Genomic DNA, 24916 nt, shown 5'->3' on the forward strand with positions numbered 1-24916 from the left:
CAAAGGAGCACGGAACGCTGTTACCTTCCCACCAAAGGTGGTCCCTATTTTTCTACTTGCATTTTTTACGTACTTTCAAACTGCTTGGTTGGCAGAAGCTGGCACAAATAAAGGGAGCCCACCCCATTGCACAGCACTAGGAATTTGGACCGCTGAGCCGTCGACCTTTCAGTCGACAAGTCCAGCGTCATAGCCGTTCAGCCACCGTGCCCCTCTGTAACACTGTAATAGTCATTAAATGAATTATTGTAAGTTAAGGACTACCTGTACACATTCTTAAAATGAAGGAAATTCTTAGTAGGATTCTGAAATCGGCAAACGTAACTATGAATGCTATCTACCTGATGGTTTTAATTCAAGGTAAGGATGCCAAGTGTGTATGTGTTCCACCTAGTTTCTTCCATTAAATTGGGATATAAAACCATGGAAACAATCCTTGGGATATTGAGGATTTCCCCCCTTACTTTTTTGTTTGTTGGATTTATACGCTACCCCTCCCCAAGGACTCGGTTTGGCTTTTACAACATATAAATACATTATTTGTGCTGGGCAACAAACCACAAGGAAATATTGTGTATACTGATTCTGTGTTGTAAGCCCCACTGACCTCACTGGCTCCTGTTACAAGGCATTGGCATCGCATTCTCTTCTTTTTCCAACCTGTGTTAAGAGTTAAAAGACTGTAATGGAGATTCTATAGGGATAGAGAAAGGATAAAGATCCCCAACTGCATATGGCAGAGAACAATAGGAGGGTAGGGATGATATGCTTGTCTCATTCCGTTGAAGTAAGGTGACACTTTCACCGTTTCTCATTTATTTATTTATTTATTGGATTTGTATGCCGCCCCTCTCCGGAGACTCGGGGCGGCTAACAGTGACAATAAAACAGTGTACAATAGTAATTTGGTATTAGAAATGATTAAAAATCCATTAATATAAAAACCAAACATACATACATACCATGCATAGAATTGTAAAGGCCTAGGGGGAAAGAGGATCTCAATTCCCCCATGCCTGGCGGCAGAGGTGGGTTTTAAGTTGTTTACAAAAGGCAAGAAGGGTGGGGGCAGTTCTAATCTCTGGGGGGAGTTGGTTCCAGAGGGCCGGGGCCGCCACAGAGAAGGCTCTTCCCCTGGGTCCCGCCAGGCGACATTGCTTAGTTGACGGGACCCGGAGAAGATCCACTCATGCTTTACGTTCCTTTATTACTTGCGTTATAAGTAACTCAAGCTGGCAAATATAGCTAATACCCCTTCCTCCTCCTATATTCCTCAGAATAATCACCCTACTAGATGGGTTGAGCTGAGAGTGTGACTGGCTTAAAATTGCCTGGCCAGTTTTCATATTTAAGCTAGGACTAGAACTTGCAGTCTCCTGGTTTCTAGGCCAGCACCTTAGCCACTACACACACTAAAGTGGCTATCACCAGTTCAGTTATTTTCTCCTCTGGCATAGTGGCCTACTTTCAATTATATCCTCATCTTTTAAGACCCCATAATCCCTTTGTGGGATGGAGTCTGGGCAACTGAATGGAGCTGAGCGTTTACTGGCCTGATGCCCTTCTCGTGGTCAATGAGGAGGTTTTTTTCAGCAGATTTATTCTCGGTGTGCCCAGAGACAGAAATAACTGCCTCTACCTAGGATCAAACTCACAGCCTCCTGATTTTGAGGTGAGAGCTCCACCTCTAGGCCACCGCACCACTTTCCGCTTTCAATTATATCTTCCTCTATTATTAAATTCTGGAAAAATACGGGATGACCCTCCATTGGTGGAGAAAATTATTTGAGAGAATGCTATCTTCTTTTGAGTTGGTAAGCTTCAACCAACTGTTAATTTATATATCGGTTTTGACTTGCCACAAGGTCTTAGAGCAAAGAGCTTAACTCCTACAACTTCCATACCCCAAATAATTGATATTTAGATGTTGAAATAAATATTGAAAATGTTTTTATGCATTACCACATCCGTAGTTTTATAAAACTTAGTCTTGCCCTCCAACTCAAATTTTAAAAGATTTTTTAGCCTTTCTTTAATGAAGGCTGTGTATTTAAAAGTCCAGGTGAATGCAGCTGCATTGTATAATGATGATGTCATCTGGAAAGGAGAATGAAATAGAAACGTTGTTGCTATTGATTGATTTATTGATGTGAGTTAACTGTCAAAAGAAATCTACACATATACATTGGGATTTTTTTTGTTTTTGTTTTTGGCCCAAATTTCTGGTTTATTAGCCACCAGCACGGCTGCTACATCAGCAACCACCATATCTAGCAGTGGTCAGACTTTCCAGATTGCCAGCAGTCCAGTAACCATGGCGGGCAAAGTGATTACAAAGCTGCCTCTTCCTGCAAATAGCAAAATAGTTGCTGTTAATGTGCCAGCTACTCAAGGAGGTAGGAAAATAACATGAAAACCTAAATTCTTTTTTTTTAATTGAGAGTTTCCTAGTAAATTATCTATGACCTTTCTTTAGAGAAGGCTACTTGGGATTTGTTCACAATCTCTGTTTTAATTTCTTTGACTGGCATTTGTTCACATTGGTATCTATAAATTCCCGTGCAATTGTCTTGCCCAGTCTGAAGTGAGAAACATAGTGTTTAAAATCAATGTCAGTATATGGCTTATCTGGAAGACGTTAAAATAGCAAATTAAAGGTCAGAATTATAATTTTACTGTAATTATAATTAATCTGACTACTACTGGAAAATAATCACATTGACCATATTTAATTTTTACTATCTTTAAATATGAATGAAATCAAGTTCAGCTATTGTTTATTTTTTAATTTATGTATAACATTTATTTACTTATTTGTAACATTTATGTCTTATATCAAACTCTGGTTGCCTCCCCATCACAATTTTTAAAAAATCAATAATAAAACAACATAATGCACATATTTCTAATACCATGAATTTTAAAAACTGGTACTAAAGTTGAACTTTCAAAATACAGTCCCTGTTAAATCCTCTTGTCCATCTCCCCCTGTCCTAACACTTGGGGGTAAGACCAGGTCTTTAATTGCTTTTTGGAAAGCTAGGGGGTAGAGACCTGCTGAACCTCAAGGGGAAAGCAATTCATAGGGCAGGGGCTATGATAAGGCACACTTCCTGATGCCATCAGATGGCAGTGTTTAACAGGGAAGAGACGATGAGGAGTGTGCCCACACTATCTGAATTGGTAGGATGGGTAGTTGCTCTTAGGAAGAGGGCTCCTGTAGCTAACTGCAGAAGTTGTGGGTGCTGCATCACTTTAAGAAGAGATTGGACAGCAATTTGTCTTCGAATGGTATAGGGTTGCCTGCTTGAGCAACAGGGTTGGACAAGAAGACCTCCAAGATCCCTTCCAACTCCATTATTCTGTTATTTGTTTTAACATCGTCCTCTGCCATATAGAACATTAAAGATAATAATCAGCACCTTGAATTGCACCTGGAAGGAAACTGGAAGCCAGTGCAGTTTGCACAACAGAGGTGTTAAAAGGATAAACCTAGAGGCATCCATCACTGTGCTACCGCTGCATTCTAGACAAGCTGTGTGGCCTTCAAGGGCAGTCACCTCCATATAGAGCAGTGGTTCTCAACCTTTCTAATACCACAACTACTTAATACAGTTCCTCATGTTGTGGTGACCCCCAGCCATAAGTCTAGCGCCAATTCTTCCAACGCAGCTTTAAGCTGATTGGCAGGAAGGTCAGAGGGACACCCCCACTGTAAACGCCTGATTGGTCGGATTGTAAAAATATGTTCCAAGGCGCCAGAATAAAAGCTTTAGTTCCTAACACCATGGGAAATTTGTCTTTTCCCATGGTCTTAGGCGACCTCTGTGAAATGGTCATTCGACCCCCAAAGGGATCCTGACCCCCAGATTGAGAACCATTCATATAGAGGGTGTTTCAATAATGCAAAGCAGGAGGTGACATGAGTGTCAGCCCTCTCAGGTAAACCAGGCAGGAAACACGACTAAGTGAGCTAAATGTACTTTATTTTAAGGCTACGTTAATAGCATCTTGCAAACAAAAATTCCCACCATCACTTTGAAATGTCTGATTAATTAAGTCAGGTCCTTCCTTAGTAACTTTCTATGACTGTTAAGTGACTATGGGCTCCTCTCCTGTTTGTCTGATTGTTCCCTAGGCAACCTTTCTCCCTCATCCCCAAGATCATCCCAATGGTCCACTACAATGAGTGAGCTGTCTGTGAGGAAGGGCTCCTATGGCAGAGAAGGGCACAGTTAGCACAGCAGATGCAAATGACATCCCCCCATAGCTGCCACCTAATCCTCTAGTAGGAGCCATGAGTCTAAAAGATACAAATTGCATAACAGACTCAGTCTGTGGGTGGGGTGGGCTTTGCCACCCCATATAGAGTCAGAGATTAAATGTCCTCTGAGCCTAGAGAGCCAAAAACTCAAAAGAGCCATTCCGTCTTGCTAGGTTTGAGTCAAAGCTGGCTTCTCCCCATCCAGACCCTTGCAGCCTCCAAGCACTTGACCAGCACCACCATAGCATTTCCTGTCCAGCTACGGGTGAAAATATATAACTGGGTATCATCAACATACTGGTGACATCACACACCATATTGATAACCTCCCTTAGCGGTTTAATATAGATATTAAAAAGAGAGAGATGATGGCCGTGGGGCATGCCACATTGCAGGAGCCTTAGGTCTCGAACTCTCCTCTTCTGCAACACAGACCAGAACTGGCCACAGAGGCTGTAACACACACAGTGCCTCCCACTCCCAGAAGGGCACTGTGTTTGATGACATTACAAACATTTAATACTTTTTTTGGGGGGGGGGGGGGTGTTATGTCATCAAACACAGTGCCCTTCTGGGAGTGGGAGGCATTACAAATACAGGATAGACCTGTGCAGCCAAAATGTTACAAAATTCAAGTCTAATCCTTATCATTTGTGATATGATTTTTTTTTAAGTTGGAATGTTTTTAAAAGAAAAATCCATCAGAGTGGCATTTTAAACAATATGTGAGTTATCTTGTGACTTGGCAGTGCTTTTAAATTAATAAATACATCGTTCTCCCAATAGGTGTAGTTCAGGTGCAGCAAAAAGTGTTGGGCATCATTCCATCAACTACTGGAGCAAACCAACAAACATTTACTTCATTCCAGCCAAGGACAGCAACTGTAACTATTAGGCCAAATAATACAGGGACTGTTTGTACAACAAGTGCTTCACAAGTAAGTTTAACTCTTTTCTTCTATTGGGATACTACAGGACCTGTTTGGGTGACTTTGGGATGATTTCAGTTTTTATCTTTTAATTAGTACTGTAATACATTGAAATCCTTCCTTTTCAGGTTGCTTCAGTTGACCAGGGGCAATATTGACTGGCAGTTCTGGGTTATATATGATTCAGATGTTACTCTGTCAGGATATCCAGGATAGATGCTTTGCTCAGATATGAAATGTCTGAGAATATATCATCAGCGTTTTTAAAATCACAATAAACTGGCTGTCATTTGGGGGAGAGATGCTGCAGTTACTACTGCTATTGAATGTTGTTATATGCAAAAAAAAGGTGTTAGGGTATGAACAAAAGAAGAGAGATTTAAATAGAAAAAAATGCAGTTTGGTTTATAAAAAGCTTGTGGCTTTCGTGAAGAATATTTCATTTTCATAGCTTTGTTTTGTAATCTTACACAAATGTACTGTATTTATTTTATGTATGTATATATGTGTGTGTGTGTGTAACTATAGATAGATAGATAGATAGATAGATAGATAGATAGATAGATAGATAGATAGATAGATAGATAGATAGATAGATAGATATATGAAGGTCTTGGTATATTCGGGTTTCTTCCCGTGTAGGATTTGGAAATTTCTGGCGACGTTTCGATGAGAAATTTCCAAATCCTACACGGGAACAAACCCGAATACTGTATATATATATATTGACTGCCTATATATATATATATAGACAGTCAATATATATTTATATGTGTGTGTGCGCGTGCATTTGTGTGCATGTGTTACTTTTGGCATATCTGCTGTTCTTTGCAGGATCAGAAAATGTTGAACAGCTTGTTTGTAACTTGTACAGGTAATGCCTGGGACACCTCTTCGGCCTGGAATGACGGTCATAAGAGCACCTCTTCAGCAGTCAGCTCTAGGAAAGACCATCATCCGAACTCCTGTAGTAGTACAGCAAGGTGTTATTCCAACCGGTAGGTTATTTGTTTTAATAATTTCCCGTGTGTGCAGGTTGTAGTTTCTCCATTTTGAATTTTCTTTTGTAGCTTGAAGGAATTATATTTAAATAATTGATAACACTTAAGACCTTTAGATTCAGTCACTCTTACCAGAACTTAAAGTTAAATGGCCACTTGCATTTTCTAATACATAGCTGTTTTTTCCCATTTGAATCAAACGGGTTCAAAACTGATGCTTGGGCTCAGGCAAAGAACTCGTGCTAGTACAATCTTTGTTCTTTTTTGAATAGTTAACATCAATCACAAAAGGTTATTAAAAATCCCTTACTGTTTCAAAAACTTTTGCCTTGCTGCATTGGAAGGACTGCTTGAGATACACAATTCCTAAGTCCCCTCTGAGTGTCAGAATTAATGGAACATTTCTGTACATTCTGTGCTATAAACAATTGCATTCAGTACATTAAAAAAAATAATTCATCAGAATTTTATTAACTGTGTGACAATATAAACTATTTTTCTCCCTTTGAAGAAACCAACTCTGATTCTGTTAAAGCAGTGTACTGTTGATTTTTCTGATTAATGGATCTTACTGCTGAAGAAGAAAATTAAGTTTTTTAAATGATTGGGTGGGTTAATTTGTAATAAGGATTTTTAAATCCTCTGATATGTTAATACAGGCCAAACACAACAAGTGGTCACCCAGATCATCAGAGGTCAGCCTGTGTCAACAGCCGTGTCTAGTCCTAATACAGTTTCCGCCAGCCAAAAGGTGTCAACAACTGTGGGAATATCTTCACAGCACCTGAAGCCACCAGCCTCCTCTCCCCATCCTCCTCGGCCTCAACAAGGACAGGTGAAGCTTACCATGGCGCAACTCACGCAACTCACACAAGGACAGGTAAGCAGTCATGATTGGGGAGAAGTGGACTCCTGTAATAAGCCAAAGATCACAATAAGCACACCAAACAAGGTATCTTTATCGGAGAATGCCTCAGGCAGAGATGACATTCATTGAATTTCAGCAGCACAGGTTCAGAATCTCCAGAAGCTGCAAAATGAGGTTTGGGGTATTGTTGCCCTGCTGTTTAGAATGAACCATGTACTGTATTCCCTCGCTTTTCGCGGGGGATGCGTTCCGAGACCGCCCGCGAAAGTCGAATTTCTGCGAAGTAGAGATGCGGAAGTAAATACACTATTTTTGACTATGAATAGTATCACAAGCCCTCCCTTAACACTTTAAACCCCTAAATTGCAATTCTCCGTACTGAAGGAGCGGGTCCAGCAGTCACATGGGTTGCTCATGTCCAATCCGGTGGAACTGAGCCTAGTGTTAAAAAAGCTTGCTGGATCCGCCCCTTCCACAGAATTCGCTCAGTTCTCGCATCCTGCGGTATTATTGTGATTAGCTCGTTCAACCTTCTAACACCTTCCCTTCGATCTTTCCTTCAAAATTAGTAAGATATTATTGTACTTATCTTGTTACTTGCCTAATTAGCGCCAGCCGTTTGCGGCTCGGCTTTTCTATCGGGAGAAGTAGCGGTTTCGTTTTCCCGCGGCTTTTTTCGCCGTTAACGATTCCCGCTGCCGCTTGTGGATTTCTTTCAATCCTTCGGCCCGGAGGTCTTTGGGCAAGTATTTATATATTTATATATTTATATTTCTATTGTTTAAAGGGCTCTACCTCCTGCGGTGCGAGACGCTTTTTTCTAGTCTCCTGGACTTAGCCGATCGCTTCCCTTTTAAAATAACAGTTACGGAGCGATTTTTTCGGCGCGAAGGCCTTCGCGCCTTTTTAATTTAGGCCTCTCGTGTTGGCCTTCTGCCAGCCGCGTGTGCCTTAGTCCACCGCTCGGATCCTGGAGTGGGCTTTGAGACGCTCAGGCTTAATTCTCCACCGGCTAAGCCTCCAACCAGAGTGCCTTGGTTACTTTAGTTAAAGTTTAGGGAGGCTGGCCACGCTGTATTTGAGGACACGAACTCTGGGTTTGCCCAGATTGCCCTCAAGTCTCAGCAGCTCCGAGGCCTAGGAGCAGGATCCCTTCCTCTTGGGAAAGCCTTGGAATTCTTCTCCCTAATAATTCAGTTTATTTGGCTCAGCCTTGTCTTCTGTTAATTGTCAGACTATGGCTTCTTTTCCCAAGAGAGGCACCACTCAAGGGACCAAGCCCTACAAAAAATCCATGATAAATCAGCAAAGCGATTGAAAGTGCAGGCCCAAGTGCTCAGTAGTCATGACCCCCCAGAGGCTCCTAATCTGCCTTCTTCTGGGGTCACTGTGTTATCTCTGGATGAGCCAAACCTAGACAGACCCCAACCTAACCTATGGGGATTAGGTCCAGAGGAACCAGATATTATTGAAGATTCCCCCCAGCCAGGATCCTCTCAGGCTTTCAGGGATTCTTCTGCCATTCCTGCTGATATTTCTAGCTTACCTCCAGAATTCCAATCTATTTTTTCTGTGTTATCCAAGGCCATTGATGCCAAACTTTCTGCCATCAATGCGCCCTCCTTACCTCATCCACCTCCTCGTCCCTCCCGTCCCTTGGGTTCTCCCCCAACGGTTAGAGCTCCAATTCAGGACGAATCAGATTCCTCTCAGGATGAATATGAGGATATGGAAGAGGTTTTTACTCCATCCTCTTTATGGTTCCTAAGTCCTCCGGAGGTTGGAGAGCTATTTTGGATTTAAAGAAGCTGAACCTATTCATCAAATATAGGAAGTTTAAGATGCACTCCTTACCATCCATTTTAGCCGCCATCCACCCGGGGGATTTCATGGTTTCATTAGACCTCACTGAGGCCTACCTCCATATTCCTATTGCCAAATGCCACAGAAAATTCTTACGTTTCTCCTTCCAGGGCAGGCATTTCCAGTATAGGGCTATGCCATTTGGTCTTTCCTCGGCCCCTAGGGTCTTTACAAAGCTCTTGGGGTCGCTGGCGGCCTATATCCGGGCTTCGCCCATCCACATTTTATGTTACCTAGATGACATTTTGGTTCATGGGAACTCCCTAGAGAAAGTGAAAGTAGATCTTTCTGTCACCATGTCAGTTCTACAGAACCATGGTTTTTCCATCAACTTTGACAAAAGTCACCTCCAGCCTTCCACCTCCATTTTGCACCTGGGATCCATTATTAATTCAGAATCCTCCCAGGTCTTCCTCTCTCCTGAGAGAAAAAATAATATAGGGGAGCTGATTTCACGCATTTTACTTCAACCGTCAGTTTCCATAGTAACCCTGTCTTCTCTTTTGGGGAAGATGGTGTCATGCATAGGCATCATTCCCTGGGCTCGCCTTCACGCTAGGGAACTACAGTGGCTTCTATTACCCTTTCAGAGATCGGGGCACAGCAACTCAAGTCGTCGCATTGTCATCCCATCGATTGTTCGCAGATCTCTCAAGTGGTGGATGTCTCCGGCCATGGACAAAGGATCCCCTTTCAGGTGCCCGGAACAATTCGTCATCACCACAGATGCCAGTCTATCAGGATGGGGCGCCCATGCCCAGGGGATGATAGCCCAGGGCACGTGGTCTCCGGAGGAAGCCTCCAAGCCAATCAATTGGCTAGAGTTAAGAGCCGTATCCCTGGCTCTGAAACAATTCATTCCTCGCATCCCCAACCGGCACGTTCTCATTCTCACCGACAACATAGCCACAAAAAGCCACATCTGCAGACAGGGGGGCACGAGATCCAAGGCCCTCATGAGGGAGGCCCTCAAGTTAGGCCTTTGGGCAGAAAAACACCTTCAGTCGCTCCTAGCCGATCACATCTCGGGGAGCCTCAACGTCCAGGCGGATTGGCTCTCTCGAGCAACGATAGACCCAGGAGAGTGGAATCTCCATCAAGACCTGTTTCATCAAATCAGCCTCAAATTCGGCCTACCAGTACTGGACCTCTTTGCGACCGAAGCGAACGCCCAACTCCCTCGCTTTTTTTCCAGATTTCTATCCCCGGGAGCAGAAGCAATCAATGCCCTCAGGAGCCCCTGGCCTCCAGGACTCCTGTATGCATTCCCTCCAATCCCAATTCTCCCTGACGTGATTCACAAGGTCCTCAGCGAGAGGGCTCGAGTAATCCTAATCGCCCCTCATTGGCCCCGCCGGCCCTGGTTCGCGGATCTACAACAGCTGTCCGTCCAGGACCCCTGGCGACTCCCCGTTTCGGGGGATATGCTACGGCAGGGGGCCTCATTCCATCCAGACCCGGAGTGGTTCCACCTCACCGCCTGGCTGTTATCAGGAGAGACTTAGAACTGCGTGGACACGACCCCGACACAGTGGAGGTCATTTTAAAGGCCAGAAGAGGTTCGACCAATCGAATCTACGACCATACATGGTCCAAGTTCCACCAGTGGTGTCTACAGGAAGGGTTTTCTCCCCTGTGCATCCCCATACACAGGATCATCTCCTTCCTTATGCAAGGTTTCCATCAAGGCCTTTCCACCAGCACTCTCCGGCGTCATCTGGCGGCCATTTCCTCTGTCCTAGCAGGGCCCCGCAGACAGCCTCTCCGTTCCTTTCCAGAAGTTCAGGAATTCCTCAAAGGTATAGCCAACCTCAGACCTTCCAAGGTCCACAGATATCCTTCCTGGGATTTGCCACGGGTTCTCCATTCCCTCACACAGGCACCCTACGAACCCCTAAAATCTGCGTCCCTAAGGTACCTATCCTTTAAGGTAGCATTCCTGGTGGCTATTACCTCTGCCCGACGCATTTCGGAGTTGGCAGCCCTTTCAATCAGGCAGGACCTCTGCCAATTTCATCAGGACAAGGTAGTCTTACGACTGGACCCCACCTTCTTACCCAAGGTCAGTTCCATGTTCCACAGAACCCAAGATATTGTCTTACCTTCCTTCTGTCTCCAACGGGACCATCCTTTGGCAATTAGATGGCACACCCTGGATCTCATTAGAGCGCTTAGGATCTATATCCAACGCACAGGACCCTTTCGGAGGTTGGAAGCACTTTTCGTAGCCTATCACCCCAGAGTCATGGGCGCCAAAGTGTCTTCAACAGTGATAGGCCGTTGGATCAGAGGGACTATCTCTAAGGCCTACGAGTCGGCTTCCCTCTCAGTTCCAAAGAACATCACAGCGCATTCCACCAGGAGCGCAGCCACTTCGGCCGCTTGGGCGACTCAAGCCCCGTTGGAGGAGGTCTGCAAAGCAGCCACATGGGCCTCGCCAAATTCCTTCATCAGGCACTACAAGATTGATTCTTACGCCTCAGCGGACGCTGCCTTCGGCAGAAGGGTACTCCAATCCGTTATCTCTCACGATAGCAATTTAATCCCACCCTAGGGACCAATCTATTGGGTATGTCCCATGTGACTGCTGGACCCGCTCCTTCAGTACGGAGAATAGGCGTTGATTGCTTACCTGAACGCCTCTTCTCGTACGGTGAGCGGGTACAGCAGTCACTTCCCGCCCTTGTTTGTGTCTTCTCTATCTTCTATCTTCTGTAACCTTTCTTTCCTCTAACTATGAGAGTTGAACACTAAAGAGCTTCACATCTGAGCCTAGTCTACGGATTCGCGAATTCTGGGGAAGGGGCGGATCCAGCAAGCTTTTTTAACACTAGGCTCAGTTCCACCGGATTGGACATGAGCAACCCATGTGACTGCTGTACCCGCTCACCGTACGAGAAGAGGCGTTCAGGTAAGCAATCAACGCCTATTTTCCATTCCCATTGCAACCATTGAGATTATTACTCACCATGTTTATTTATTAAAGTTTTATTAAAAAAAATATTTATTAAAGGCAGAGAAAAGTTTGGCGATGACATATGACGTCATCGGGTGGGAAAAACCGTGGTATAGGGAAAAAACCCGCAAAGTATTTTTTAATTAATATTTTTGAAAAACCGTGGTATAGACTTTTCGCGAATTTCAAACCCGCGAAAATCGAGGGAACACTGTATTTAAAAAAAATGACTATAGCTCTTTTCAAGTGGTAAATTTTATTACAAAGTAAAACTACAGAGTGCTTATGAATTTTATCTTCATTTTAGAGTTATTTTTCATCTTTCGTTTCAATTCTCTGCTTTTTGCACACTGTACACATTTCTTCAGTGTATTTTGATGCTTGAAACGCAAGTTGTGAAATGTTAAAGAGATTTACATCATAATATCAAAGTTTCTCCCTTTGGTTTTAAATTTTTATGGGTTTAGAAACATAGAAACATAGAAACATAGAAGACTGACGGCAGAAAAAGACCCCATGGTCCATCTAGTCTGCCCTTTTACTATTTCCTGTATTTTATCTTACAATGGATATATGTTTATCCCAGGCATGTTTAAATTCGGTTTATGCTATGACTATTGGTAGGAAATTTTCTTCTTTTAGAAAAATCTATATTGTAGATGTAGACAGTGCAGATTGCAATGTCCATATTAATTCTTATGCCGTTTAGAACATAAAGCAGCCTTTGCTGTTTTACTGACATTAATAACTGTATTTTTTTTAATCTTCCTTTTAGGGTGGCAGTCAGGGCTTAACTGTAGTAATTCAGGGTCAGGGTCAGACAACTGGGCAGTTGCAGCTGATCCCACAAGGTGTGACGGTAATCCCAGGTCCAGGTCAGCAACTGATGCAAGCCGCTATGCCGAATGGTACCATTCAGCGCTTTCTGTTCACCCCGTTATCTACAGTAGCTACAGCAGCCAGCACCACTTCCACAACAGTTTCCACCTCAATATCAGGTATACTTTTTATGCATAACTCTCACCCCAAAAAGAAAAATCAGCATTTTCATACAAGCTTTAAAATGTTTAGGGTTGTGTGTATCCCCATCCCCCCAAGGTGATGATTGGGAGAAAGTTGGATGACTGTTGGGCAGAAATATAATTAGCTTTTGCTGCTGTTTTGGGAGCAGACTTGTGTGGACTTTGGGTTGCAGTGCTAGATTGCACTCTGGTTGCAGGCGTGAAGGTTTCAGATATGAGTAGAAGAAGAATGGGACGTTGCCCTGTGGAAGAGTGGGGAAAACAATTTGACCACTTTCTAGTGGAAGTGGAAGGGGCCTTTGTGTATGCAATCTTGGCTTCATTCAATGCATTTCCACCTGGGTTCAAGAGGTGGAGTCTCAACTCATCGCAGGAATAGTTTTGAGGGCCTACCAAAAAGAGTGTAACACAACTGAATGGGAGATATTGTGTGACACGAAAGCTTGCAAATGAAGCAGTCTGATCTCTTAACAAGCAGATAGCTTGTGGTGTCATGGTGAGAGCTGGAGAGGCAGAAACTTGGTTAGATTCACTTGATCCTCGCAGTTGACCTCTGTAGACTGCTAATAAGTGTGTTAGAATAACTGTGTGAGAACCTGGCCACCCTGAACCTACTGAGAAGCATCAGGGGAGGTGGCTGTGATTAATGATGCCTGAAGGCAGTTGATAGGTTGCTAAAGATTTTCTGCGGACAAAAGATAGAGACTGGGCAAAACAAGTGATATAGAGCAGAAATTATTATCCAAGAAGTGAGAAGCATAAGGGAAATACAGTGGGATACTAAGACCAGGCCGTACACGGTGCAGGAAGAATTCATGGTTTTCTTCCTTTCTCCAGGGCTGGTTCCAGTTGATGTTAATAGCTCTGGAAAGGTCTGACCCAAGGCCCCTGATTTGTGGACTACCCTGATTCAGTGATCTCGCCTCTCCTTTTTATTAACATGACAGGAACCTTATGGTGGTTGATCTGGCCATTTGTTTTTTAAATCCATGTCCCTCGTGGCTGGTAGATGAATCTGTCCCCATTCTTTTTGATCTCACAGCAGCTCCCAGTATCATTGATCATGGTGTTCCTCTGGGGATAGGAGGCAAAACATTGCACCTACTTTTCCTCTTGACTCCATGGCTGGTTCTAATCAGTGTGGGCAACTAGGAAAGGGTCCGAACTAAAGCTCCTGGCTTGCAGGGTGTCTCTGTTGGATGCGCTTTGACTTTCTTGTTTCACATTTAAATGAAACCATTGAGCGATGCCCTCCATAGGGTTGGGTACCATGAAGTAAACTGATGATACTCAGCATGTAGGATGAGCATCTAGAGACAGTTCAAGTCTGGAAGGTGACAGACAGGCTCAGGCTCAATTCTGTCAAGATCCAAGTGGCTGTGAATGAGTGGCTCTTCTGACGCTGATGGTTTTTGATTGTTGATTCTGGATGGGGTAACTGGGCAAGAATCCTATTTCATGATCCCTGATTTGCATGATGCTGTCCTTGAAGACCACTTGCAAGCTGTAACTGATCCAGAACGTAGTGTTGCAAGCAGCTGTCGGCACACTTTGATACATCCAACTAATAATCCATGCAAACTGTGCTAGTTACCAGTAAGCAATTCAAGGTGTTGGTTATCAACTGTAATGTCATTCATAGCCTGGGGTTTGACTCTCAGGGAGACTGCCTGCCTCTCACCATTTTGGGCTGTCCCGTAAAGTTCAACTCAGTAGGCGTGTTTCACGTCTATAAGGTCATGTGATGAAATCTAAAAAGGATCCTTTCTCTCTCATGCTGCCTGTTTAATCTTTATAAACTTGGCTTCTTGTGTTTCTTCTGGGATAGACTGGTATGATGTCCTTTGATTTTAGTATGTTGCTTCCACTGTGACTTTATATCATTTTCTCTAGTTTTTAGAAATTTTAATAGTACACAATGCAGAATCTCTGCCAAGTTGGGAGGTTTTTTATAAAACTGAATTACAACTTTAAAAAAAGAACAACCAAAGTTCAGACTTTTCAGATCGCTGGGTATTGGGTAATGAATGATTTTAGGGCAGAGGAACTGTTCTTTGCAGCTGTGAAAACGAGTCTTGTGAGCCGCTCTGAGTCCACGGAGAGGGGCGGCATACAAATCTAATAAATTGTTGTTGTTGTTGTTGCTATTATTATTATTATTATCTCCCCAGCTGCAGGAGAACAGAAGCAAACGTCTCTTGCACAGACCCAAACACAGCCAGCGCCAACACTTCCACCTGCAGAGCCCAAGCCTGCCCCTACTCCAGTCTCAGCTCCGCCTCCAAGCAGTTCAGCTCAGACTGTGATGCCGGCACAGACCCAGACTGGGCAGGCGCCGGTTGAAACCCACCCCTCCCCTGACACTCAGGTCCCACCTTCACTTCCAAGTCCAGCAGTCGCCTCTGAAGCACAGCCACCCAGAACTCCATCGACCACAACTCCAGCTGTGGCCCAGCCCCCACCCCAGAGCCTTGCCCAAGGGCCTCCCTTAGCTCCAGTCCAGAACCAAGCCCAGCCAGTTGTGCATCTGCAGACCCCACCCAAAGGACAGACAATCCAGCCCACTCAGGTACAGGTGGTGGCCCCGCAGCAGGTTCAGATCCAACCACATCCATCCGTGCAGATCCAGACCCAGCCATCCCACATCCCAGCTCTGCCACCTGCTTCGACAGTCAACCAAGTCATGATGCCGCCTCCACGCCCTCATCTGCAGATCCAGCCCCCCCAGACCAAGGTCATTACTGTGCCGCAGCTTCAGCAACAAGTCCAAGTGTTTTCCCAGCTCCCGTCCCATATGGTGGCCCAGATTCAAGCTCAGCAGAGTGGCCTGCCTCAGCAGATAAAGCTCCAATTACCAATTCAGATTCAGCAGGCCAGCGCGGTGCAAACCCACCAGATCCAGAACGTAGTAACTGTTCAAGCCAGCGTCCAAGAGCAACTGCAGAGGGTACAGCAGCTCAGAGACCAACAGCAGAAGAAAAAACAGCAGCATATTGAAATAAAACGGGAACATTCCCTTCAGGCTTCTAATCAAAGTGATATTATCCAAAAGCAGGTAAAGTGTTTTAAAAGGAAAGCAAAACTTTTATTTCTCAGTTGGCATATCGCTACATTTACTAGAATCAAACACCCCTGGAATTAACTTTTAAAAATGGGAGAATTAGTTTAGATTGGCTGAGAATGTTATCAAAGAAATGAATGGTCTTTTCTTTTATTAGTTTGTTGAATTATTCTTTTGGAGAGAGGTTATTCTAAATTTAGCTTCATCTTTGGCTTAAGTGTGATAGGGAGAAATCATTGAGCTTTTGAGGATTAGATCCTTGGTGATGTACCTTTTATTTTCTCCTTGTCAAAATAAGACATGTTCGATCTAAATCTCTTTTAACATAACCTTTCCGAAATATTGAATAATAAGGGCAGCAAAAAGCTCTCCTCAGTCCTAAATTAAACAGCGGAATTGAGAAAAAGCTTCAATTAACCAAGACTGCTCAGAATTCATCTGTGTTTAGCCTTTAGAATTTTGGACTTTCAGATTGAAGTAAGAATCATCTTTTGTGCTTTCTTTTGTCCTTGCATGGGTTGTTTCCCTTCTTTGCTCCAGGAAGCCGGGAACAGTCCCTCAAATGTCTATGGCAGTGGTGTCCAATGTTGACAACTTTAAAATTTATGGGTCCAGATGGCATCCACCCCAGAGTTCTTAAAGAACTCAGATCTGTCATTGCTACCCCCCTGACTGATTTGTTTAACCAATCCTTGTTAACAGGAGAAGTTCCTGAGGATTGGAGAATGGCCAGTGTTGTGCCTATCCACAAGAAGGGCAGTAGAGAAGAAGCTGGTAACTACAGGCCAGTTAGCTTGACATCAGTGGTAGTTAAAATGATGGAGACTCTACTCAAAAAGAGGATAAATCAGCACCTAAAAAACAATAACTTATTGGACCCAAATCAGCATGGCTTTACTGAAGGCAAATCATGTCAGACTAATCTCATTGATTTCTTTGACTATGTCACAAAGGTGTTGGATGAAGGTGGTGCCGTGGATATTGCCTACCTGGACTTCAGCAAAGCCTTTGATACGGTTCCACATAAAGAGCTGATAGATAAATTAGTGAAGATTGGACTTAATCCCTGGATAGTTCAATGGATTTGCAGCTGGCTGAAGCGTAGACATCAGAGAGTTATTGTTAATGGCGAGTATTCTGAGCAGAGTCAGGTTACAAGCGGTGTGCCACAAGGGTCTGTTCTGGGTCCTATTCTTTTTAATATGTTTGTGAGTGACATAGGGGAAAGTTTGCCTATTTGCCGATGACTAAAGTGTGCAATAGGGTTGATATTCCTGGAGGCGTCTGTAATATGGTAAATGATTTAGCTTTACTAGATAAATGGTCAAAGCAATGGAAACTGCAGTTTAATGTTTCCAAATGTAAAATAATGCACTTGGGGAAAAGGAATCCTCAATCTGAGTATTGTATCGGCAGTTCTGTGTTAGCAAATACTTCAGAAGAAAAGGATTTAGGGGTAGTGATTTCTGACAGTCTCAAAATGGGTGAACAGTGCAGTCAGGCGGTAGGGAAAGCAAGTAGGATGCTTGGCTGCATAGCTAGAGGTATAACAAGCAGAAAGAGGGAGATTATGATCCCGCTATATAGAATGCTGGTGAGACCACATTTGGAATACTGTGTTCAGTTCTGGAGACCTCACCTACAAAAAGATATTGATAAAATTGAACGGGTCCAAAGACGGGCTACAAAAATGGTGGAAGGTCTTAAGCATAAAACGTATCAGGAAAGACTTAATGAACTCCATCTGTATAGTCTGGAGGACAGAAGGAAAAGGGGGGACATGATCGAAACATTTAAATATATTAAAGGGTTAAATAAGGTCCAGGAGGGAAGTGTTTTTAATAGGAAAGTGAACACAAGAACAAGGGGACACAATCTGAAGTTATTTGGGGGAAAGATCAAAAGCAACATGAGAAAATATTATTTTACTGAAAGAGTAGTAGATCCTTGGAGCAAACTTCCAGCAGACGTGGTAGATAAACCCACAGTAACTGAATTTAAACATGCCTGGGATAAACATATATCCATCCTAAGATAAAATACAGAAAATAGTATAAGGGCAGACTAGATGGACCAGGAGGTCTTTTTCTGCCGTCAGACTTCTATGTTTCTATGTTTATTGGAAAGTAGATCAAGGACATTTGGGAGGAAGGTAAATACTGAGAGAGATCTGAAACGTTAAACATGATGGTGGACTAAGTCCTAGGTCCAATGTTTCTCTTAAACCAGGGATAGGCAAAGTTGGCTCTTGTGGACTTCAACTCCCAGAATTCCTGAGCCAGTCATGTTAGCTCAGGAATTCTGGGAGTTGAAATCCACATGTCAGAAGAAGAGCCAACTTTGACTACTGCTGTCCTAAACTCTTAATGCTAGACTGATTTTTCCTCCCCACTTTAAGATAGTGTTCCTTACAGAAATCTTCTCATTTCTATCGATTTTGATTCCTTTGATAGCTGCTTTATTATTATTATTATTATTATTATTATTATTATTATTATTATTATTATTATGTCAGTACAGCACAGCAAACGAGATCACTATGCTGGATTTCGTATTTCATCACCAGTCGGGCGCTTCCCAAGCACCTAGGACTGCGTGATGTAGCGGCAAATTATGTTTGCCGATCCCAGTAAAGCGGCCTTTTGCAATTGACAGATGGAGATTTTGTCAATTCCGATGGTTTTCAAATGTCCCCTGAAATCCTTTGGCACTGCGCCCAGCGTGCCAAGTACCACTGGGACCACTTTCACTGGCTTATGCCAGAGTCGTTGCAGCTTGATTTTTAGATCTTCGTACAGTGATCCCTCGAGTATCGCGAGGGTTACGTTCCAAGACCTCTCGCGATAATCGATTTTTCGCGATATAGTGGTGCGGAAGTAAAGACACCATCTGCGCATGCGGGCCCTTTTTTTCAATGGCCGCGCATGCGCAGATGGTGGAGCCGGTGGCTGGGGAGGTGGATTCGCCGCCCCCACCAGCCCTTCCTGCTCTGGGTCAGAGCCGCGGAAACCTTCGGCTCGCCAAGGCTGCGTCTGACCCCTTCGTTTGTATTGCAGCGAAGGAGGCGAAGCAAGGCTCCAAGCTCGCCTGCCGCCGCCGCTACGCCTCTGCCGCCTCAGCCACCCCCTCTGCTCTGCAGGGACCTCGCATGCCACGATCTCCCTCTCTCGCCCTCCCCGCGCTTCTCCTCGGCGGCGGCCAAGCGGCAGGCTTAATGGGAGACCAAAGGCGAAAAAAGAAAAGAAAAAAAAATCCCCAAAAGAGGCAGGCACAAAGCGGGGGCACAAGGGGAGCTGCCCGGCAGAGGTTGCTTTTTTTCTTCTCGTGGGCAAGTGGAGGGGGGGAGAGAGAAGGAAAGAGAGAGAAGGAAAGAAAGAGATGAGAGAGGGAGGAAGAGAGTGTGAGAGAGGAAGAAAGAGAGAGAGAAATGATAGAAAAAAGGGGAGAAAAAAAGAGAAATGAGAAAATGATTGAAGCAGAGAATGACAGGAAAGAAAGAGACAGAGAAGTGACTCGGTGATGACGTATGACGTCATCGGGTGGGGAAAACCGTGGTATAGCAAAAAAACCGTGGAGTATTTTTTAATTAATATTTTCTGAAAAATCGTGGTGTAGCGTTTCGCGAAGATCGAGATCGCGAAAATCGAGGGATCACTGTATTTCACTAATTTCTCTAGCTGCTTCTCCTCAATTCTGCTGTCTCCTGGGATTGCGATGTCGATGATCCATACTTTCTTTTTCTCCACGATCACAATGTCTGGTGTGTTATGTTTCAGAGTTCGGTCAGTCGGAAGTCGGAAGTCCCAAAGTAGTTTTGCTTGCTCATTTTCGACCACTTTTTCGGGCTTATGATCCCACCAGTTCTTTGCCATTGGTAAATGGTAGTTCCGAAATGGCAAAGAATTATTATTATTATTATTATTATTATTATTATTATTATTATTATTATTATTATTATTATTATTATTATTTCCCTTCCCAAGCAAGGGGGATGTGAGGGATATTATACTCCCAGTCCTGGTCCTCTTTTCCCTACAGCTGGTATTTCCATCTCTCCTGTTTCTTCCCCCTTTTGGGAACTTCAGGTTTGCTTCAGGGGAAAGCCAGTGAATAACTTTTGTCCAAATTGCAATGGCAATTAAGGTGGCAATGAAAGACCACCCTCAGTTTAATCTCTTTGGTGCTTAGATTTTGAGTAGTGGGTTATAAGAGTTATTTATTCTGAAGTTTTCATGTATTGAATTTCTCCCCCACCCCTGTTTTCAAGGTGGTAATGAAACACAATGCTGTGATAGAGCACTTAAAACAGAAAAAGACATTAACTCCTGCTGAGCGTGAGGAGAATCAAAGGTAAAACAAATTGTAATTAGCCAGATATTAATTGTATAGGTCTTCCAATGTTTCTTACTGCGCTGCAAGATGTGATAGTACAACACCAGTTACAATAACTCCCACAATAAGTGGAATCCTGAGTTCTCATACACTAAATGGATATGGTTCTTCTGATCCAGCAGAAATATTTCCTAAAAGAAGAACAATGTGGTTATTATTTGCATTTATTTTCCCCTCCAGCTCTGTATGAGTGACTGACTGACTCTCTCACTCAATACCCTTCATGCTGCAGACATTCCTCCCTATTATTTGGAGATATTTTGAGTGCAAACTACTGCCATAGGGAATAGTGATATTTCCTTCTTAATCTTTTCCATTAAATGTGTTGTCATGTGGTTTCAAAGATCTGAGAGATAAATGAAGAGGAGAAACCTTTTTCTGTGTCCCCCAATGTCAGAATTCTATTCCATAGGGCAGATGTGTAACCCGAAATTAGGCAACACGAGTTCCACATTACTTGTCATGATTCCCAACTAGCCACATGATTATGAATTGCTTAAAAAATGCACAGATATAGACATATGTAAGATGTAAAAAGTGACACAGGAGATACCACATTTGGACTTATTGTGCGGGGTCATCACTGAGACCCAGCTTGACAGTTCTGTAAATGAACTAAGTCATATGTAAGGCTTCTTCCTGTCAAAGGCTCTTGGGCACAAAGACTTATGGGACAGGCTAAGGACTGACAGCTTCTTATGCTACCCAAGCATTGCTCTGGACCTGCCCACAGGAACTTTTTATATTCTTTGTTATATGATAAGGAGTAAGCAGTGCTACTCTTAAGTTTCAAAGGATATACAGAAGAACACATGGAGATAGAAGATATCCAGCTAAGATATGAGTGGTACTGCATATGACATGACCAGATAGCTTGAGTATATAAACATTATTTACATTTATCAAATATCATAGTCATGATCAATCCTAATCATTCACAAATACTGTACATCAAACAATCTTTTCTATACAAACCAAATTAAGAACACGTAGTTCTTACTACACACAGTAGTTTTTGCAACAATTCTCCCCCAAGAGAGATGCTGCTGGCTCCCTCTTATGGTTTACTGCCTCACCAACTCTTAAAGTGATAATGTACTAAATACTGTAAACATACATTGCTGGTTTGCCTTACACATTGTAACACCCAACCAGTTATGCACATAGCTTTAACATTCTCATCTGGGATGAGGTAATCTTGTCTATTTGCAAACTTCCATGATCCATCCCTGGATAATTTCTTCTTCCTGAAAAATAACTACGTCTTCTGGAATGATATCAGTAGAAAGATTGAAGAACATATCCCAACCAAGAAGCATATCCTATCCAACTCCAGCTGCCTTTGAACTACATTTCCCAGAATGCCAGATGAGGTTATTACAAAATGAGTGTTTGTTGCAGTAGTTAAATGTTATTTGCTAGTTTGGTACAGTCTTGGATATTAGGCTTATTTTGTTCCAGTCTATCACTGCTTTATGTTATATCAGGGGTGTCAAACTGGATTTTATCAGGGACCAGATCAGTATTGTAATTCTCTGTGGACCAGCATAGAGGGGGTGGGGAGAAACAGGACAGACCCCTGCTAAAATGGGGTGCAGTGTGGGGCAGTATGCCATCCATGGCCTCCGACAGCTCTCTACTGGCCAAAAACGGGGGGGGGGGTTACTCAGCCCACTTTGGCTAGCAGAGGCCTCGCGGGCCGGTCCCTTGATATTTCCAGGGACAGGCCCCATGAGCTGGATCAACAGAGAGCAGGAGCAACAAAAGTCAGCAAATATACAATATTAAAATATAAAATTAAGAAAGCTAAGAAATGTATCTAACTGGTAAGGTAATCACTGATAAATCAGGAATACTACATACTTCTGATGTATCCTTTTCCCATTCTCTGCTTCTCCAAATAAAATGTAATTGTTTTAAGAGAACTAGATCAAACCTGCTTGTTGATGCTTCTGACTTGGTCATCCATACAGTCTGTAATAAAATGTGTGTTATTGGGTGCAGCGGACCTAACCATAGACTTGATCCAGCAATAAAAATATTTCTTTACGTTCTTAATATTGTAGGATGTATAGATCAGCATGTAACGATGTATCGCAGGCAAGCTCAGAAGCACTACATTTTAGTTTTTAAAAACCCTGTTATTCCCAGTGGAGAATTACTCATTTTTGGATATAATTATTATGGTGCATAAAATTTAGTTGACGGTCTTTTCCTTCCCATTACTACCATTCAATTACATCCTTTGTATTTCTTCACCAGAATGATTGTGTGCAACCAAGTCATGAAATACATTCTGGATAAAATAGATAAAGAAGAAAAGCAGGCAGCTAAGAAACGAAAACGAGAAGAGAGTGTGGAACAAAAGCGCAGTAAACAGAATGCTTCAAAACTCTCTGCTCTACTCTTCAAACATAAGGAACAACTGAAAGCTGAAATACTGAAGAAAAGAGCACTTTTGGACAAAGATCTGCAAATTGAAGTGCAGGTAAAATCATTCTTAATCGTACATGGAGATGTGATACCTATTTTGATCGTTTTGCATCCACGGGCAAAAAGTAGGGTTATCCCTTTACAGCTTACATCCATTTCCACAAAATGGCACATTTAGGCCCTCCCAATCCCATATGCATAACTATGTAGTTTATTATATTTTCTTGGGCTTTAATTTGAAGGTGACTGGTGAGACAGATGGCTCTCTAATTCTGATTGTTATTGGTCACCTTTAAAGCCATGTTGCTAATTGGTTGTTAATATTAAACTCTGCAGCACATTGCTCTCTATAATTTTTACAAAGTGGAAAGGGGTCCTGAGAGGGGGGAAAAGTTTAAGAAATACTTGGCAGCCTACATGTTGTTGCTTCCAACAATTGGGGGATTAATGTATTAGCAACAGGGCTGCTATCCTTGATGTTATTTTCTTCCTTTTTAGTAGTTATTGAATGGCAATAAGACAAATGCTCGGATTTAGGATAATGTCTTTTCAAAGTTTCTTTTGTCTTGTAGTTAAAACCTTTTCTAGTTATTGTTCCTTTAAGGTGCAGAAACAAAAGCTGGATTCATACAAAATTACCTATTTGAATTTGGCATGCAGTATTAATAAATTTGTCACCAATATTTTTTTGAACGGCATAAGTTTTTATTATGCACACACGATTAAGCCAGAATTAGTTTATTGTTAATGATGTAGATGTTTTTGATAGCTTGTTCTCCTGTAACAAGCTCAATGCCAAAGTCTTCTCGGGTGGAAGAAATCTGAGAAGCTCACAGCAAGAAAGCTTATGTGTTTTGCTAACCCTGCACAAATACTTGCTTTTCTGTAGAAGTTTATCTCTGTTGCTATAGAATACAACATTTAACATCAAATCACAGCTCTTTGTTTTTCCATAATAATATGAACAAGTCATTTCTATAAAGATCTATCAATCTAATCTATAAAACCCAAAGTCAAAGTTACATTATTTTCCACATCAAATACAAAATTCAAAAGTGGTTTCCTTGTGGAAATAAAAGTACTTATGATGTTTTCTTTAATCAGAGTAGTCAGTTTTGCTATTTCAGCCAATTCCATCAACTTCTGCATCCATTCTTCCAAGTGGATATCAAAGTAACTTTCCATTTTTGCACATACATAATCTTGCTGTTGTCAACATATATATAGTAACAAAATTCCATTTTTTCCCTCCAGTTCTTTTTCTATTAGTAGTCCCAAAAGGATAGAAATGGTTTCATTTCCATCTCCATTTTCAGGATTTTCTGTATTCGAGTGTTAATCACACTCCCTTTATGAGCTCATCAATTTTGTTTTCCAGCTTTGACCGGACATTTTGAATCTCTTCTTGCAATTTTAATAAAAACTCATCCATAAATGGCTTTTAAAAAATCTATATCTCCTGAGATTGTCTTGAGTCTTCTTTCTTGTCAACATATTTCACTGAGTTTAATCGAACTAAAGCAGAGTCAGCAACATCACAGACTTTTGGGTCCCTCGTGTCTTTTCTGTAGATGTTTGATAGCCTTGGCATTGTAAGAATAAGTATCTATGTGAGCTACTTTTGTGCTTCTGTTTTTCTTCAGGAGGAACTAAAGAAGGATCTAAGTAAAATTAAGAGAGAAAAAGAAAAGGCCCAGGCGGCAGCGGCAGCCGCTGCAGCACTGTCTCCCCCACCACCTCCACCCCCGCCACCACCCCCACCGCCACCTCTACCACCTCCCACTTCCAGCTCCAGTGTTCCCTCCACTGCTTCAGGCACATCCTATATTTCATCCCACAAAAGAAAGCGAGAGGAAGAGAAGGAGTCTGCCTCTTCAAAATCCAAGAAAAAGAAAATGATTTCTACTACCTCAAAGGAAACCAAGAAGGATACAAAGCTTTACTGCATCTGCAAGACGCCTTACGACGAGTCCAAGTGAGTAAGGAATCTTAAGCGCTCGAAGGGTTTTTAGTTTAGATTTAGCCTTTAGTTGTTAGTAGCCGGGCTGGAGGGATGGAAATGGAGCGAAACGTTAGATGTCGTTTTGTTGGGTAATTCGTTGAGGAAGGACTAAAAATATTAGCTCT

The 24916-nt window shown here is 42.7% G+C and overlaps 1 protein-coding gene across 8 annotated transcripts in view; it reads left to right on the top strand.

Annotated features, from left to right (window-relative positions):
- BPTF (bromodomain PHD finger transcription factor) overlaps window positions 1–24916 on the top strand; it is a 108412-nt gene that overhangs the window by 72012 nt on the left and 11484 nt on the right. For 5 of the 8 annotated variants that reach the window (XM_070740339.1, XM_070740342.1, XM_070740340.1 and 2 more), the window contains 9 exons: window positions 2235–2396; window positions 5051–5202; window positions 6068–6191; window positions 6854–7074; window positions 12657–12879; window positions 15075–15958; window positions 20232–20314; window positions 22619–22844; window positions 24433–24764. In XM_070740339.1, coding sequence (XP_070596440.1) covers window positions 2235–2396; window positions 5051–5202; window positions 6068–6191; window positions 6854–7074; window positions 12657–12879; window positions 15075–15958; window positions 20232–20314; window positions 22619–22844; window positions 24433–24764 — 2407 coding nt within the window. The remainder of the gene's footprint in view (window positions 1–2234; window positions 2397–5050; window positions 5203–6067; window positions 6192–6853; window positions 7075–12656; window positions 12880–15074; window positions 15959–20231; window positions 20315–22618; window positions 22845–24432; window positions 24765–24916) is intronic. The other 3 variants (XM_070740341.1, XM_070740344.1, XM_070740346.1) reach the window with 1 other exon arrangement.

This window comes from Erythrolamprus reginae, chromosome 2 (assembly GCF_031021105.1).
Source record: "Erythrolamprus reginae isolate rEryReg1 chromosome 2, rEryReg1.hap1, whole genome shotgun sequence".
Lineage (NCBI taxonomy): Eukaryota > Metazoa > Chordata > Lepidosauria > Squamata > Dipsadidae > Erythrolamprus > Erythrolamprus reginae.